The 18,915-nt window shown below is 39.1% G+C and overlaps 1 protein-coding gene across 1 annotated transcript in view; it reads right to left on the bottom strand.

The window, feature by feature from the left end:
* The window catches only part of ppat (phosphoribosyl pyrophosphate amidotransferase), a 36,079-nt gene that overhangs the window by 14,031 nt on the left and 3,133 nt on the right, over positions 1–18,915 (bottom strand). Inside the window, exons 2-3 of the mRNA XM_047036772.1 lie at positions 8,643–8,709; positions 4,902–5,108 (exon numbers count right to left, since the gene is read on the bottom strand). Of these exons, the coding sequence (XP_046892728.1) occupies positions 4,902–5,108; positions 8,643–8,709 (274 nt within the window). The remainder of the gene's footprint in view (positions 1–4,901; positions 5,109–8,642; positions 8,710–18,915) is intronic.

Below are 18,915 nucleotides of genomic sequence, written 5' to 3'. Positions count from 1 at the left end.
GCTCCTGGCATTGTTCTAAATACTATCTAGCTGAGTGTTCACAATTTGTCATAAGTAGATCCCAGCCAATCAAATGCGTCAGGGGGTTCCGCAGGGGTCAGTTCTGTGTCCCATTCTGTTCAAAATCGAAATATTGCCTTTTAGACAGATAACCTAACCCAAACTTCTGGGTAATCGCTATGCTGTTGATACCTAGATTTACATCAGCCCTCTGCCAGACTGTTTACTAGCATCCTCCACAGTCTTTATTTGCTGCAAATCACAAACTGGTGGATAGTAAGTTTGGGAAATAGAATGTTTCAAAACTGAAATTATTTTGATTGGCACTGACTGCTATAAGAATATGCAGCAACTTAAAACTCTGTGGATGACTGCTCAATTACTCCTGCAAACCAAGTGGGGAACCTGGTGGTACTCTTTGGTACACAACTCTTTATGACAAAAGCAGGATGTTTTTTTTTCATCTCAGAAATAATGCCTGTGTCAGGCCTTTTCTGTGTCTGCCAGATGTAGAAAGGCGTATTCTTTCATCCAGTCTTGATTATTGTCATTCACTTTTTGTAGGTCTGCCGGCAAACTCATTAAAGAGGATACAATTTGTACAGAATTCGGCTGCTCGTATCCTGACCCACACCTTCATATTACCTCTGTTCTCTCCAAGTTGCCTGCCAGTCCAATCTGATTTTGTAAAATGTTTATACTTAATTTCAAAGCAGTGCATGAGCAGGCCCCAATTTACATTTGTTATCTGGTTACACCTCATAACCCCCCTGACTTCTTTGGTCAGCTGACTATCACTCTGTACCAGCCTCATTGCAAATGATAGACCATGGGGGAAAGGGCTTTCTCATGCACTGCTTCTGAATTTACATTTGGTCATTTAGCAGACGCTCTTTTCCAGCGGTGAATTGTGGAACTACCTGTTTTCATCAGAAATGCTCCTTCGCTTAGGCATCACCTTTTTAATCTGGTTTTTAATTGTTAATTTAACTATCTTATTATTGTTGTATATTATGTTTTATTGTTGTAATTTTTACTGTACTGTAGGGCTTTGAGTGCAAGAAAGGTGCATTATAAATATTATATTATTGTTATTATATTCTAAAAAAACATAAAGAAAAACCATAACAAAACTTGTTATCTGGCAGTACCTCCTGGAAGCTAACTAGCTATAGCTAACAAAACTGATAAATATCCGCAAAACAAACAGGGTGACACTACGGATGTAGCCAGCTATGTTTTCTGCGATAACACCACCATGGCTGATGGCTCAACTGTAGCTAGCTATATAAGTAGAACAATTACTTAAAAAATGTTGTTCACTCACCGTGGTTACATGGAATCGAATTACTGGCTTATTTGGACTGAAATTGAATTTTCCCTTTCTTGTAAACACCGTCCTTTGTTCGAATAATTGCGGTCCGACTACGAACCGATCGACACCCCGAGATAACTCGATCCGAGTCGGTTGATAATTCGGGTATCGCATGCTTGTAAACGGTGAATTGGACTATGAACAGGACTCTGCGTCTTTGCGGATGCTTGATATCCCGCCGCCCTCCCTCCCAGGTCGTGACCTGGAAGTCGAAAAAGACGATAAGTTGTCGCTGCCGGGAGTCGGCCCGGTAAAAACAAACAACGCAAGCCAATAGCGCCGTTTGCATTCGCAGTACTCCTATTGTCATCATGCACGAAATGTAGAGGGATGTAGCTTCACCTTCTGCTCTCCGTTCGCCGTCTTTCTCGAAATGTTGATGTTGTTGTTGGTAGTGGTGACGAGGTCAAGCGGAAAGGGCTGTATCACCACTAGTTGTAATGAAAACAGCGCCACGTATCGTAGTGGGATATGACATGCTGTAGCAACCGATAATGTAATAACGGCCAATAACGCAATAATTTAAATGTAATACAACCAATAACGTAATAAATTGCCAATAATGTAATAAAGTTGTTGAGCCAATAACGTAATAAAGTTTTGCCAATAATGTAATAACTTATTACGTTATTGGCCTTGCATTGGGAAAAAAACTTTGAAAATGTAATAACCGAGCCAATAATGTAATAACTGAGGTATCACTATTTTATCTTCAATTTCTGGAGAGAAAGTGTCACTCTTAGCCTTAATATTGCATCTTGCAACAGATAATTATTAGGTCGGATTAAATATCCAACCTTACAGATACCCCTCCACCCTCGAACCCCCCTCCACAGGAGGCCTTAAAGGAGCAATTAAGGATTTTTTTTTGCAGTGGGGGCAGGTCTGTCCCCCCCCCCCCCCCCCTCCCTTGCTGTGATGCGCGTTTCCGTGCTATTCTCCGACATGCACTCTAACAATCACTGCTGATAAACGGCCTAAAATCTTGTACAGCCCTATTTCTGATACCGTGGCGAAAGAAATTTAGCCGTGGCGGGCCGCCACGACAAAATCAACATAGGGGAAACACTGATATCTGTTGTAATAAGACAGCTGTGAGGTTTATACCCAAGTAGGCTAGTTTTATTTCAGTTGTATCCATTAGATGACAGTGTAGATTAAGAAATTTAATTGTGTTAACTAAGCCTGATATGAAAATTAAACTTAATGACAAAATAACTGCTTAGAGAATAATATGAAATAACCTATTGAGTTATTCAGCATGTTTTGCAATAGAATATTGACTGTGTATTGCAATTAATTAAAAATTCTCAGTTATATATGCCAGTGGGGTGTATTACGAAGAAAGTGAAACTTGGAAATCTTTGAGTTAGATCTGCAAACTCTGAAGGTTTGAGTTCATAGTATATGTACCTGTCAAACCGGGCTTTTAGCGCAGACTGTGCGTGTTCTCATGTTGAGGTTGTATTGCGATGATATTGGCCATTCAGAACTATGTGTAATATACTGGTTCATTTAAAATGAGTATGAGATTGTTGCCTGAATGTTTGATCAAACATTTTTTCTCCCATTTTGAGGCACTCAAGAGCCAAACCGAGCAAGCATTCATATCTGCACATGTTAGGGTTAGGGCATCAGTTTAGGAGCAGCATCTAGATTATATGCATCAGACAAACATTTAGCTTTTAAATAATGGTGATTAAAGCAGTATGATATGATATTATTGAATGAGGGGGCTGCAGTCATATTTACATATTATACATTATCAGCTCAGTTACTTCATTTTCAGCCAAATCTGCAAGCCAAATCTGTAGATCAGACTGGCCCTAACACTTTTTTTGCCGATTCAAGAATCCCAGAGTAAAAGTAAAGCTTTGCTTATGGTAGCCCGACGTGTGCCTCCCAAAATATTTACCAGTCGAGGCGACTGAGACCTATGGAGACCGCGGGGCTGTCATTGGTCAGATAACGACTCTATCCCGTAGCTCCTAGCGTTCCGGCGGTGAATTGCGAAACCGTACTGAAAACTGCAACGCAGAACTTAGAAAGACTCAATACTCCATCAAAGCGCCTGCATGGTCAAAGAGTTGGATACTCAGAGTAACATAACGGAACCCTAAGAGTGCGGTACAAATCCAAATGGACTTAATTGCTCATTTAAGGCCTCTTGTGGAGGGTGGTTCGAGGTTGGAGGGGTATCTGTAAGGTCGGATATTTAATCCGACCTAATAATTATCTGTTGCAAGATGCAATATTAAGGCTAAATGACACTTTCTCTCCAGAAATTGAAGATAAAATAAAGTGATACCTTAATTACATTTACATGTATGCATTTAGCAGACGCTTTTATCCAAAGCAATTTCCAAGTGAGAGCTTTACAAAAGAGCATAGGTCACTGATCATAACAACGAGGTAGTCCCAAACATTGCAAACAACCAAAACATGAAGCATACATTGTGAAAAAACGAAACAAGTGCCAAAAGGGAAGACCCATAAGAGCATGCAGTTATACAAGTTACAAATTAAAACAACATGAACCACAAAAAGTGCAGGACTGTACCAGAACAACCAACAGTAAAATATTTCACAGCGAGTACAACACTTAACTTAGTTATAACTAACCTACAAGAGCAACGAATCACTCAATAAGAGTCATTGTGATCCTGGCGGAAACTAACATCAGGTCCAGCCAAGCAATCCTAAATGCCGTTGTACTCCCGGAACAAGTGCATCTTGAGCCTTTTCTTGAAGGTGGGGAGACAGTCAGTGTCCCTGATGGAGGTGGGGAGCTGGTTCCACCATTGGGGGCCAGGCAGTTATTACATTATTGGGTCGGTTATTACATTTTCAAAAAAAAAAAATCCAATGCAAGGCCAATAACGTAATAACCAGCCAATAACGTAATAAGTTATTACATTATTGGCAAAACGTTATTACATTATTGCCTCAACAACTTTATTACATTAGTGGAAATGTATTACGTTATTGGTTTTATTACATTTAAATTATTACGTTATTGGCCGTTATTACATTATCAGTTGCTACACATGCTTTCGGCCAATGATTCGGTTTATTCACTGCCATATGTATTAGGATAATAGCAGTTGCCCCCAAAATTTGCATTATCCGAATAAAGCTAGATTTGAATTGATACCATCATGAAAACGTACTGATTGAGTCAGTCTCCACTTGCTCATGCCAGCTTGCATTTATTTTAAAAGTCTTGTAACGAACGCGCATCATGTGACATTTCTGACTAGAAAGTTAGCTACTGTCAGCTGCACTTAACACAAAAACGTAAACTTCTGCCTAAACCGTGAAAGGGCACGCATTGCAATCGAGATCAAGACGAACGTTTTGACACAGACAGCATCTATGTAGTGCTAAAATTCAGGGACTAGTTAGGGTGGGAAAATAAGTGAAAAAAAATTGATACACACAAGATAATATAGCTTGTGACTTGCCAAAGCTGTACTGTACAGTAATCGTGATCAATGTTACTTTCATGCACAGTTACATTGCCCACCTTTTTGCGGAGCACTGCAGCATTGACCAGTTCTCCATTGTGTGCAACAGCAATTTTGCCATGTAGCGTGTCTACCACAAACGGCTGACAATTCTGCAGCTCAGAGATGCCAGTAGTGGAATAGCGTGTGTGGCCAATTCCTAGGTTACCATAGCGCAGTTTCAGAAGATCCTCAGGAGGGAAAGCATTGTTCACTAACCCCATGCCCTAATACAAAGAGAGAGAGAAAAAAACTGCTGTTATACATATGCACAAAACATACATGCACACCAAACAAATAGAGGGTTCCCTGCAGGGTTGCAAAATGCCAGAAATGTTCCAAGTTAGAAACTTTCCATGGGAATATATGGAAATTTACGAGAATATATGGGAATTAATGGGAATGAACTGGACATTTGCAAAACAGCAGGGAACTTGAATGCAGTTGAATAAATCATATTTCAGCATAAGATTTGTTTAAATTTTAATGAGAATAGTTTAATTTCTACCCTGAACATTCCTCAATCGCATGCACACAAAACGGTACTTAGCTACTTACTGCCACACCACCAGCAAGCACAATGCATTCCTCCCATCGCATTAATTAAATTCATTATTCAACATTCATGGTTTTTTGTTGTTTAATGAAATAATCGATTAAAGTTCTACTCACAAATTATAATTTTTTTTCTCACATTTGTAGTAGTTTGCATGCATGTCTGTTTATGACCAAACAAAATGTGATTATTATACAATTTGTATGAATGGCCCCAAATTTACAATTAATTCCCTTTGATTCCAGGAAATTCCCATAAAATGGCTAACTTGGAATTTCCCATCTCATCTTCAGTGTTTCCCCTAGGAGTTTTTCAGGGGGGGCGGAAGACCTTAATCTTGCCTCCCATTCATTTTCGATGGAAGTCACGTGTCAGGCCCTGAAAGGCATTGTGAGATACCTGGTAGCACAATTAGGTAGCCTAGCAAGAGAAGAGAACTATGCGTTTATTAGGGCATCTGTGGATGAGCAACAGTAGTATGTTGCCAGTCACAATGAAACTAGCTAGCATAACACAGCTGGCACAGTGTATACATGTAAATAACAACAGCAACGTTGCACAAACTTAGGTCCCAAATGAATCAAACTTTTGAGGCGATGAGCAAGAAGCAAGTTGCCTGTATGAATGAAAACAGCCGCCCTCCAAAACAATGGTAGGGGAAACACCAAACCTCCCATGGAAAGTTTCTGGATGTGTATGTAAAAGAGGATCTTGCATATCTTATTTTTTTATTTTTAAAACATCCCTTATTCACTCTCTACTTCATCTAAGGGACTGGCTTCAAATGTTTGTCTACCTTTCAGCTACTCTACCTGGGTGCTTCATTTATTTATAGTTTTAATAATCAAACCTACGACTTTAGATGTGTTTATTAAAACATATATGTTTTAATACATATAAATATGTGGTACTAAATATGCAGGGTTTTTCCTACATAGAGAAAATGTTGGCACGCGCCAAAGCCGTTTTCCCAAGCGCCAATGAGAAATCCCGAGCGCCAAAGGCAAAAAAACCTGTGTTCATCACGCGTGCAATGCATGTCAGCAAATATGTTCTCAATAGTATGTTTCAAGTAGGCTACAGCCGAACCCTCGTTCTGTTTTGATCAATAATAATCAAGTTGATAAGCGTGTGTTCTTGTCTGAGCAATACGCAACAGTGAGGTGCGCAAATGGACCATAGAGTTAATATAACTAGAGACAGCTACTTCTGTCTTCCAAGATGGCGTCCCCATTCATTTCTATGAAAAGTGCTCAGTGGCGCAGTGAGGCAAGCAAGAGCTCCTAACGGACTGCGCCATCTTTCCAGACCGACTCGTCCGGTCTTGTGCAGAAGCTTGTTCCTAGCTCCGAAACTCGTGCATGCTTGCAACTAGCTGTATACGTCATACTTTGCGACAACCAGTCGCGAGCTTGTGAGCTGGAGCTAAGGCATTGCAGAAAACTGTCAGAATATGGTACAAGTCCGATCAAGAAGCAGATAGTCTACATGTGAACTTTACGAAAATCAATACTATTAGTACTGTAGTATTATACGTGCAGCGCCTATACGTTGTTCTTTTTGCTTCGTGTTTATAGTTTAACTGCTTATGTATTGTGTCGGATAAATAAACTGTAAACCTGAATATCTGGCTCCGTCGTTGTTCTAGCTCTGCAAAGCAAATTAAGCCTATACCTTTGTTACTATTATATTGATGATGAGTGTTGTTTACCATTACTAGCTTATTGTTAATGCCATCGTTGTGGTGTTAAAATGTGCTACAATAAAGGCAGGCAGCTGTAGATTATCAAATCCTTTCTCCTTGTTCTCATTCAGCTCAGGAAAATCAGCGATTTGCTTATGCTCCCTTTTGTGCTCGTTCATTGTTCGTATCCGCGAGCACGTTTCCAGGCAACTTTTCTTGACGTAAGCAAATGAATGGGCTGCTAGTTTACCCATTTCGGATTGGTTTCAATCTTATCAAAAATCAGGAAAAATTATTCTATGAAAAAGCTAGTAGTATGAGCCAGGTTCGAGAATCGAACTAAAATTTTGGGGGAGATAGTTTTAGATATGTTGACTGGAGTTAATAGAATAAAAACGACCGGACGAGTCGGGTAGAAAATCGGAAATGCAATACCACCTACATCCACCCGGGCTGTTGCCTCAAGCCGAGAGGTGGGGGCTTGGAATGGACAGAGCGGCCACTAAACTGTCGTTCCGCTGCGAGGGCCAGACCGACGTGCACGAATAGTACACCTGTAGCCTACAAATGCTAATTACATTTCCACTCAAAATGCTGACAAAAGTTTGATTTACGATTTCAAACGCAGCCTCCATTGGTATTCTTAACTTGGAATGATAGCATATAGTGCAGTGTTTCCTCTATGGCTACATTTCTGCCGTCACGGTATTAGAAATCAGGCTGTACAAAAGTTTAATCCGTATATCAGCAGTGAGTGCATGTCGGAGAATAGCACGGATACGCGCTTCACACCGCAGTTGAGATTGCGCGTGTGCGTCCTTGAGAACGTATAACTTATGTTGTCAGTTCTTAAGATCGTTATTGTATAAGTCTATAGTTCTTGCAAATTTAAATCAAGTTAACTGGTGATTTTGTTGTTTGTATTCTTCCCCTGCTAGCTAAATTGCACATGTCTGTTGATTTGATAGCGATTGCTGCCCTTTCGCAGGTTTGTATTTTAGGTCCATTATGATGATGAAGTAGTTTTCATTAATAAAAAGTGGGTATATTGTTAATATTTGCTACAGAATGCTTAGCCTATCAAGATCAAATGAAGCAGGCAGTGTACATGCTTCAGAGTGGCCTACCTTAATCGATAGGCTAGGCTACTGACCATTTACAATAAGTTGTTACATCAATTATTAATTGGCAGCATTTATGCCATTTAAAACATACTCTATAACTTTATTGCTTTAGGGGTAATAGGACGAAACTATGTGTGTGTGTGTGGGGGGTGCAAAACACTTGGGAATAAATACATTGATTAGAAAAAAGAAAAAAAAAGAATATATATATATACACACATTTATTTTTTTGGAGCACCGAAGACCCATTTTGACCCAGGAAAAACCCTGAATATGTGACTACACATATAAAGTAAAGCTAATACTATGATTTTTTTCATAGAAAGCTTGGTTAAAAGTTGATTTAGGGACATATAAGACACATAATATACATATATGCTAAGTGTTTACAGTTTACCTTCAGGGCTGTGTATGTTGGTGGGTTGGCGCCATTACTAGTGACAACACCAGCACTTTCCTGTCCCCTAATGTGGACACAAACAAACACATTGATTAATAATGTATTAATCTAAAATGACGCTCATCAATGCTCAAGAACACAGTTGACACACCACCTTTTTTTGTAAAAATGATCTACCTCGTATACAGGACCTTTCTATGCTTCAAGGGACTATTTCCCATGCCAATTGTGTGGGCAGAGAGGGGGGAAGGGGGCGACATTTGACAAATTAAGTGGTGTGGGTAACAAAAGTATCTTTCAGGAAATGGCACAACAGATGCAGTGGTGCATTGGAGTGTAGTGTAACTGGGAAATATACTGCACCCAATACAAGAAGTTAAAGTAGGTGTAGAAAAGAGAAAAAAACATGATACAGTCCTTGAGGAACAGAGATTGGAACCACCAGACAACACAAAGATATTTTAATGAAAGCAACCTGGTTATTGAAATAGAAGGTGGTGAGGTTTGGATTGTGATGATAAAATTGCTAACATTTCCTGTGAGATGCACTGCATGTTCAGTGTATTGCCGAATAAGTGAAAAGACAATACATTTTTTCAGAACAATTACATTTTTATGACAAATAGCAACCAGCATGGAGTGAGGAGCGCATATGATATTCAGACAGCCGGTGATATCTCGTCTTATGCCGACTTTACTACACATTCATCTGTGGTTCTGCGCTGCACGCATCGGTCTTTACAACCAGTCACCTGACCAATGCAAATGTTTAAGGTGAAATGTTTAAACTACTGAAGACGTACGCTTAGTAGGTTTATGTCTAGGATGATTATTCTTTAGGTTCTTCTAGCTTCATTCACTTTTTAGCACTCTTGACTATGGTGATCTGCTGTACATGAACGCATGTACATGCAAATCCATGTTGTATACTGTGTATCATGGAGCTTTACGGTTTGTTACAAACTGTAGGACACTCACTCATCATTGTACACTGTATTCCAAAGTCAATTGGCCTGCTCTGTCAACTCATCAGCTTAGTCACTGGTATGTTTTCATCTGTAAGGCCATTGTGGGTAAACACCCTTGGTGACGCCATGTTCTGAGAAAGTCAGAATCAGAAAGGGATTTATTCGCCATGAAAGTTTGCACAGACAAGGAATTTGCTCTGGCAGGAAGGTGCATACAATAAACATATAGGAATCTTAAATGTAAATATATGGTCTAACTATACTAAGGATACATAAACTAGCAATACTAAGTTGAATACAATTAAAATAAAATAAAATATAAGTTGCCATTAAATAAAATATAAGTTGCCAATTTACAATATAAAATACAAAAGGTTGCAAGGCGTGTTAGCTCCCTCAAAATTCGGTGTGGCTTGGCTGTTTGCGAGATTATGATAATATTCTGATGATAAATGGAATAAGTTTAGTCATAAGCAGGCCCAAACGGAATACAAGGGCGCAGAATTCCGACGAAAACCCGCAGATTTTCAAGTGGAACGCATTGGTCTGAGGCAAAATGCAAATACACTTTTCAACTCATATTACGTCTCTATTATTAAAACGTTAGCCAAAAATGCTAAGAATTGAAAAGGAAACACTTATCGACCCAAATTACAGCAAGAGACAGGGCCAGGGAGTTGTCTATCGATCTTTATGAGGATGGATCAATACTTTTTTGCAAAGTCTTTCAACATTCAATCAACCACATTTGCCGTCAAACTGTCGCTCCGACATAAGAACGGGAAGGCTAGCGGAATTCCGCAGATTTTCAGTCTGAGTAACCGCAGAAAATGTGAAAAAAACTGCGTATTACATTTGGGCCTGGTCATAAGGGAAGACATGAGCACGTTCATCAATACAAGAAACGCAGGGAAGCAGTAAAAATCCAAATAAGAGGCAAAAGGAAAAAAAGGACAACTGTTTAATGTTGCCCCAGGCGAAGCTAGTGGGGAAGAAGGAGCAACGAACATGGCGGAGACACTGAGAACTGAAAGAATTAAGGAAAGAAAATCAGTCATTTACCAACACTAAGGCCTCGCTTTTTAGATTGGAAACGTCGGTAACGGATCTAAAACAACGGATGGAGAAACTCGAACAGAAGGTTGAAGAGACGGAGACCAGAGTCGGCGTAGCGGAAGACACTAGTCAACGACATGAGCGGATGCTGATTCAAATTAATGGGTTGTTATCAAGTTTTGCGGAAGCCGGGTAATGACCATTCATTTGAATCAGGTGTGCTGGAGCAGGTAAACATCTAAAACATGCAGGACAGCGGCCCTCGAGGACCAGCGTTGCCTACCCCTGTGCTATCTGATCATGGCCCAGTAAGTCTGAAATTGAACTTGGTTTTCGAAAGGCATTTCAAATACTGGAGATTAAATATTTATTTGCTAACAGACCCAATAACCCAAGAAAAAATATAGCTGCAAGCAGCGATGCGGGTTCCTCCGCAAAATGGCAAAATATTATAAAAATGTACATTGTAGAAGGTCGAGAGTTGGACAACAAGAGAGCAAAACGACTTCATGTGTGGCCAACAACAATAGGCTGAATGGGGATTTGAACTCATGAGCATAAGGTTACAAGTCAGTCTCTTTATCTTCTCTGCTACACACCAACTGTTGAGATTTTATGAATAGAAAGGGCAGAGTATTAGCTTTGGGACAAAGGTTAAGAAATGGTTGACATTTCAAGGTAAAATTGCAGATTACACTTCAGAATGATGTACTCTTGAAGCCAATGAGGTTAGAAAAAAACATCTGTCAAAACCATTTGATTTATTGACACAGATCCCAAAAATGTCTTGAATACCGTGGACCTTTAAACTCTTATAGAGTTGATATTTCCAGAGTCTCAGTCAATGCAAACTTTACAGTAGTCATGCGTCACTGGGCTAGGGCAGGAGTGATGTTCAATCCCTTGCAAAACTAGCTTATGACTGTACTGTAGCCGACTCACTGCCCCTATTAAACTACACAACATGCACAATCAGGGTGACCCACAAGATCATGTTAACTAACAAACAATAAAATTGCAAACGTCTAACTGAACGAATACAACAACTGAAATCCCTTGCATGGCTGTTGTAACCAAACTATTTTCCACAAGTTTTTTTACATGCCGCACTGCATGCTGGATACCCAAGAGAGTCCTGCATGAACAAGTTCTGCCCTATTAGCAAGCAATTTTTTACTAATGTTTTGTTAGCGATTGAATGGTAATGCAAGCTAGCTAAAAACAATGTTAGTTAGCTTGGCTAAAATGGTTTTCATAGCAACAGAAATCAACAAATCACATCAGTTGAACTTTATTCAGAAAGGGGGAATGGCGGGAACATTGTAGGGTACAGTAAAAGCAGGGTCGGACTGGGACTGAAAAACAGCCCGGGACTTTGAAACACAGACCGGCCTACCGCCTTCCCTCCACTTTCTCCCTTACTTTCTTTTTCCATACTTGTCTCTGTTTCTGCCACTGCTATTTGATGTTGCTAAAGAACAATAATTAGTTAAATATATTCAATAATGCCGATCAATTCAACAAACTAATTTCCATATAATAACCCTGTTATCAGACTGACTATTGTGTACAGTTTTAGTGCTGCACCTGTCATAGTCTCTCCACTGGACCCTGTCACCACAACAGCCTCCTTCTCTTTCCCTGTGTCACCTGTGCCTGCTTTAATACATAGAACAAAAAAATCAATACATTTGCATTTGAGCCAAATAGCACATTTATTATTTAAAGCCAAAAAACATGCTGTGCATATTTAGATGAGTGCCTTTTTCTCTTGGCCATTTATTTTACTTAATTTAAAATGTATAGCCTATATATTGGCTAACAGTAATACCAAATGTATAATGTTTTAGAAAAATTAAAACAATATGGTTTTGAATGATCATTTAAATAATTTGAATTGAAATTACAGCAGCTACAGCTACTTGCACCTGGTGCCTCTGGTACAGCCACATATTCAGGCTGCAAACTCTCCGTCTTTTGATGGCGTAAACATGTTTTCTATTCTGCTACATTGTGCAGCATTTGCTTGCTGTGCCCATTGTTTTTCTCCTTTTCTTTTCCTTTCCATTTCTTTGCTAAAGAAACAACGACGTTAGCTAAAATAGCTCCAACGAATTGACTGTACCCGGAAGACGATTGATTTTTGACCAATCGTGATCTATAAAATGGACGGTGCAACGTTCGAGTTTACACGGGGGAAATGCCCACCCCCACCCTTTGGATTTTGGATCGCTCCAGTTAAATGGTATTAAGGCCGTTCTCAAAGTGAGCGTAAACTATTAGGATCTTTTTTCTTGAATAGTGCCGTGGCCGTAGCGGCCGTTTGTTTGAGCGGCCGGTCGGGAAATCTCCCGAGTCTCCCGATGGCCAGTCCGACCCTGAGTAAAAGTGAAATAGAACGCGTCTTTCTGCCTTGAAGCTGCGTGCGCATCATCACCATCAAGACCCCATGTTTGTATGTCAAGATAACGTCCAAGCTAACAATTTCGCCAAATCTGACTGCAGCTTTGTATGCCATTTGTACTGTTTTATGGTGGTTTGAGTTAAACAACTTGCTTAATGAATTAAATGTTTGTTAAATGTTACAATCTAATCTGACTTCTTTTTAAACCTAGATGTTTATAAGACAACCTTTGCCTAAACTGACATGTACCAACTCAGAGAACTGAGTTTCAACATCCATTTACACATTTAGTCTCTAGTTTTTACTCTACTCTTAAGGCATAACTATGTTTAACTTAATGTCTGCACCTCTCTGTCACCAACTGTGTTTGGAGTGGGGGTCCAGGGTGTTCACAGAGTGTCTACAGGTGTTGGCAAGTTAAATTTAAGACTTAAGACCTTTTAATACCACTTCCAATTGAAATTAAAGACCAAATTTATGATGGAAATACAAATAAAAAGTGGAAATATACAGTAATCTTCCCAAACACTGATGTCTGTTCAATATGAACAGTATGGTAAAATGACAACAATCGGGTGAGTTTAAGAACATTGACTAAATGTGTGTAATGCGAAAGGATAACACAAAAATAGTATTGCTGTCCTATATTATATTTTTTATTACTCAATGGTGGAGCAGAAACTAGCAATTCCATGAATCCCATGGAAACAAAGGCAAATGTGTGAGAAGAGCTGATGTGGAGCACAAATCATCCAAGAAGCAGTACTTCACTTGAGTGGTTTTTATTCAGATGACTAATCATTGGATTCAGGTCAAAAGTATATCACTTGAAGGGTGTCACGGAAGAAATAGAAGAAGTTGAATAAAGATTTTCCAATTTGGCCCAATGATACAACAGGTCACTCATTACTCCCAGACGGCTAGTGGCCCACGTACGCCCGTAGGTGGCGCTATAAAACAATTATCACTTTACTTTTGTTTTGATTTGTACATCCAAGCACTGAGCAACTGTTATGCTTCGTTTGTTTGCTCGCCATGATGTCTCTTCAGGAAAAACCGATATCGCACTCGCCCTTGCACGGTGGTAGCTCAGTTTCTCATGGGCGGGCCAGATGATCTGGGCGGGCACAGCAGAGAGAGGGGAGGTAACCTTCCTCCTATCTACGTCACTAGGAGGAGATTTTCAAACAGAGCAATTGAGCCTTCATTTTGTCAAAGGCGGAGAAGGACACACAGTATGGAGGATTATAGGGGCCAAAACTAAATAAATAAATACTTGGATAAATAAATAATTATATAACACAAAGCTTAAATAAATGACACAAAATATATAAATGTTACATGTATTTGTGTGTGTGTGTATATATATATATATATATATATATATATATATATATATTTTAGTGCTGTCAAACGATTAAAATATTTAATCACGAGTAATCGCATTAATGTCATAGTTAACTCGCGATTAATCAATTAATCGCACATTTTTATCTATTCTAAATGTCCCTTGATTTCTTTTTGTCCCATTCTTTTTTCAATTTTAAAGCTCTTATCAACATGGAAAAGTGGTTCGGATTGCTTCGTGCTAATATTTTTTTATTGAAAACAACATTGCAATCGCCTGGCTTTGACGAGGGGGCGGAGAATTCGCATGAATCGCATCAGCTGTGTGCTTGGCCATCAAGTGGTATTTCAGACTGGACATGCTGCGATGATAACTCAGTTTACAACGACAAAACACACAGATCACTTTGGTCTTGTCAATGGATCCACTTGGCAACTTTTTAAAAGTAAACTTTCAATTCAGAATCTTATTGGCATCCATTTCGGCGTCTCGTGCTCGCCATCCACTCAAAACGTAAATTTTGCCTACTACCAGAGAATGTCTAATATCCGTAAACGGGCTCTGCTACAACTCTTTAGCCGGCTCGCAAGCCAAACAAGTGTGTGTGTGGCGTGCCTGTTGTTTTATTTCCGGTCTAGCTAGATCCGGTGTGGTGTTGTAGTCTTTCTAACGTCGGTAATTGTTGCAACAGCATGTGAAAAAAATGTGTTATATAATTATTTATTTATCCAAGTATTTATTTATTTAGTTTTGGCCCCTATAATCCTCCATAACACAGGGCTTGGTTTACACTTATCGAAAATTCTAGCCACTGGGGGACCAAAGGCAGGCTTGGGGAACTCATATTAATGTTAAATAACCTCATAAAATGAAGTTTTCATGTCATGTCTCCTTTAAACAGCTGTAATTCAGTCCTATTTTGACATGTCAAGGTGATTGTGGTCTAGGGAAAAAACTTTTTATAAAACGTAAAATGGCGGCCGCATCAATTCATCTGGTATCACAAGTTAACATGTGTCAGACACGGGATCGCCCCCTAGCGGTAGATGACACAACCTTTGGTGGTCCTCTTTGGAACAGGGTCCCGAACACCTGCACCAAGTTTGATGTAAATTCAGCAATTATTTCCTGAAATATTATCTCACTTCCTGTTTTGGCGGCTTCATCGCCGACTTCGATCAGCTTTACCGGAAAAATAGTTTTGAAAATCAAAAACCATGTGAAAACAAATGTTTGCTTATTGCAGCGCCACCTAGAGGTGAAATGGCATGACCTATTGGACCTTTTTAGAACAGGGTCCCTAGTCCTTATACAAAGTTTGGTGTCAATGCAGTAAAGAGGCGCTAATATATGACCTTACTTCTTTTATGGTGGCTTGGTTGACAACCTTTTGATTGGCTGTTCCAATCAAAAGGTTTAGAATAAAAAAAACATGTGATGTCTTTTGTGAGACTTGGCCTGAATAGGATATATGCCAAATTTGGTGAAGATTGGACAAACTTTATAGGAGGGGTAGGGAAAAAACGTCATATTTATTCAATCAAAATGGCAGCCACGTCAATTCGGCCACATCATTTTGATTGGCTGTAACTAACAAACGATTTCGAAAATCAAAAATCCATACGATAACTTGTGAGGCTTGGTCTGAACATAATCTGTGGCAATTTTGAAGAAGATTCAACAAAAATTGTAGGAGGAGATACGAAAGTACGCTTTTCCTTAACATTCAAAATGCCAGAAAATCTATATAACTGGGTATGACGTCATAGGACGTTGGACTCGTCTTGATCCAGGGAATACAACGATACCTCATTTTCCAAAATGAGACATGTGGTTCAAAAGTAAAGTGTGTAAATACACCTTCAACGTTGACCCATTGGTGGCGCTACAGGGTTTGAAATGGAGAAATGAAACTTGGTGAAATTGATGAAGGGACTGGCCCCAAAGAATGTGCCAAATTTCACAACTTCTGACAATACAGTTCTAGGGGCTGCCATAGACTCCCATGGCAGAAGAAGATGTAATAATAACTAGAGAGGGTACAATTTCTGGGGAAATTGTAGGGTGTGCTTGAGAAATTGTTGGTTGCAGGTGTCCGTATTTAAATTAAATTTTACAACTGATATTTCTGTATATTTTACATAAAAATGCATAGTCTACTTATTTATAAAGATTACATATATTAAAAGCATATTTTGTTCTGCTCATTTGCAACTCAAAATACTAAGAGTGAAGAGTAGAATGAAATATTCTCATTTCCCCTGCAAGAGGGAATGGTGATCAGCAACCTCATAGTTGAATCAAAACGAATAATTTGGCAGACCGGTGTAAAAATGTACCTAATCTCTAGGACTTAAACGTCATTGTAAATTTTTCCCTTCTTGTGATATTTTCAGGCATTCAGCTTACTCACATTGCATTCATTAGTAAAGAAACCCCTTTGAAGCTTATTTTAACAAAGATGTTACCAGCAGTAGCTATGTCAGATGAATTCGCGATTCAAATAGTACCATAGGCTAACTGAAAATATGCCGCCAAAAAAGTAAATAAGCTTGACATTTATTTAGGGGAAAATCACTCATTCATATAAATGTCAGTGGTAGCGATCATTGTCAGTAACAAGGCAATTGCGATATAACCTTGTGGAGAAATTGCGACGGTAAATTGTAGGCTACTACTACTACTAGACTGTCTTGGTAGCGATTGCGTTGGTTGAATTCGATTTAACATTACTTCCGTTGAATGGTCTAGGCTGAGGTCTAGATTGACAAAGTTTAGGCTGTGGCAATGTTCAGGTTAGTAGTCACTAGTCAGATAGTTTCACCTATTGAAAGACTTTTAATTTAAGTAAGAGTAGTGCCGAACATGTGCCGCCATTTGACTTCTTACTACTGTAAACAGCTGTGGAGATGTTTTTGTTAGATACTAGACTAGGCTACAGCAATGCAGTGAGCTACACTGGTTTGAAACCACAGGTAAGCATCATTTCACCCACAGATCGTTAACTTGTAATCTAATGTCATAATAAATCCTACAACGAATATTATATATAACGTATTTGTGAGGAATGTTTATTTTAACAATTGAAAACAGATGCATCATAGACCGCTGTAGTATATGTTGCCCGGGCAACAGAGGTTAATGTCATGATGCTAATGCTTCAGTGAAATAGTACACTACCGTTTCCGAAGGTAGATGTACTTCCTTAATGATATTAGCTTATATTGTACAATACACATTACAATTGTATGTCATATCACGAAGCAAAATGAGCAAATAGTTATCACCCAGGCCTCTTTGCTTGTGGCGTTTCTGCAGCTGCCTTGCAGTAAAGCAGTTAGCCTAGCCATCTCCCAGAAGTTAACGAGCTGCTAAACTAATGTTCTGCTAGAGATAGTCACGCAAGTTTTCGTGACGTTGGTGACGTTAGTGGCGTCAGTGACTGTGGCTAGCAAGTTAGCCACCGCTAGCTTCACTTTTTGCCAGAAAAACTTAATTTCTACTTAAACCGTGCTACGGAACTTAATCCCAATACAAGCAACTCAATGGCTACCAAGACGAAACGTTTGACACCTTGGTTGTCTATTAAGGCTGTCAACGAATATTCTAAATTCGAATATATATTCGAATAGTGGTTAGAAAAACGAATTTCGAATGTGAAAATAAATATTTTGAATGTAAAAAAAAAAAAAAGAAAGTCAACTGTCACTGCTACTTGCGTGGAAGATGGCAGAAAGTGCAGAACTCAGCTTGACCGCAGCAGAGAAAGTGATTGTAACCCTCAAAAATCTAAAAAGAAGTGTGGAAATATCTCGGATTTTGGTCAGTTGACGGTAAACTTCTTGAGCCTACAGCTAAAGTAGTGTGTAAACTATGTAAGCTAGAGTTAGCTTACCATTCAACAACTAGCAACTTGAGGCTACATCACAATTTTTACCACAGCAAAGCTTGCTCGCAGCGTTCAATGTCGGTTCTATACTGTAAAACTTTAATGTTAATAATATTTGTTTCAATCACTGAATGAAGCCTGCGATATTTGTGGCAAGAATCGCGACCTTAAATTGCTTGCACAAAACTCAGCATTTGTTTATTGTTGTCGTTCATTTTACACCGCTATGCGCAGAGAGCGCAACGGTGCGGGAGAGAGAGAAAGAAAGAGTGTGTGTGTGCGAGCGAGAGGCCAAGGTCTGCGGTCTTGGCCATTAGTTCATTTACTCACTTTTGTGTAGGTAATTTGTCAAATATGTTTAAACTTAACAAATTAGGCCAACCTACCTACAGTATACGAGTAGGTATGTTTCGTTGTATTAATTTGTCTTGTAATTGACGTACCTAATGCGCAACCAGAAATTTGAATATATGTGTTTTTTTAAAGGGAAGTAGTCAAAATATTAACAAAGTTTTAGGGGGGCAAAAATAAATAATATTAATAATAATAATAATAATATGTGAGATAACAATGGTTGTGCCCTTGTTGAAGGCAAAGTACACCCA

Source organism: Hypomesus transpacificus, chromosome 16 (genome assembly GCF_021917145.1).
Source record: "Hypomesus transpacificus isolate Combined female chromosome 16, fHypTra1, whole genome shotgun sequence".
Classification (NCBI taxonomy): domain Eukaryota; kingdom Metazoa; phylum Chordata; class Actinopteri; order Osmeriformes; family Osmeridae; genus Hypomesus; species Hypomesus transpacificus.
Note: the sequence above shows the minus strand (reverse complement) of the source record. Positions and strands in the feature narration are given on the sequence as shown.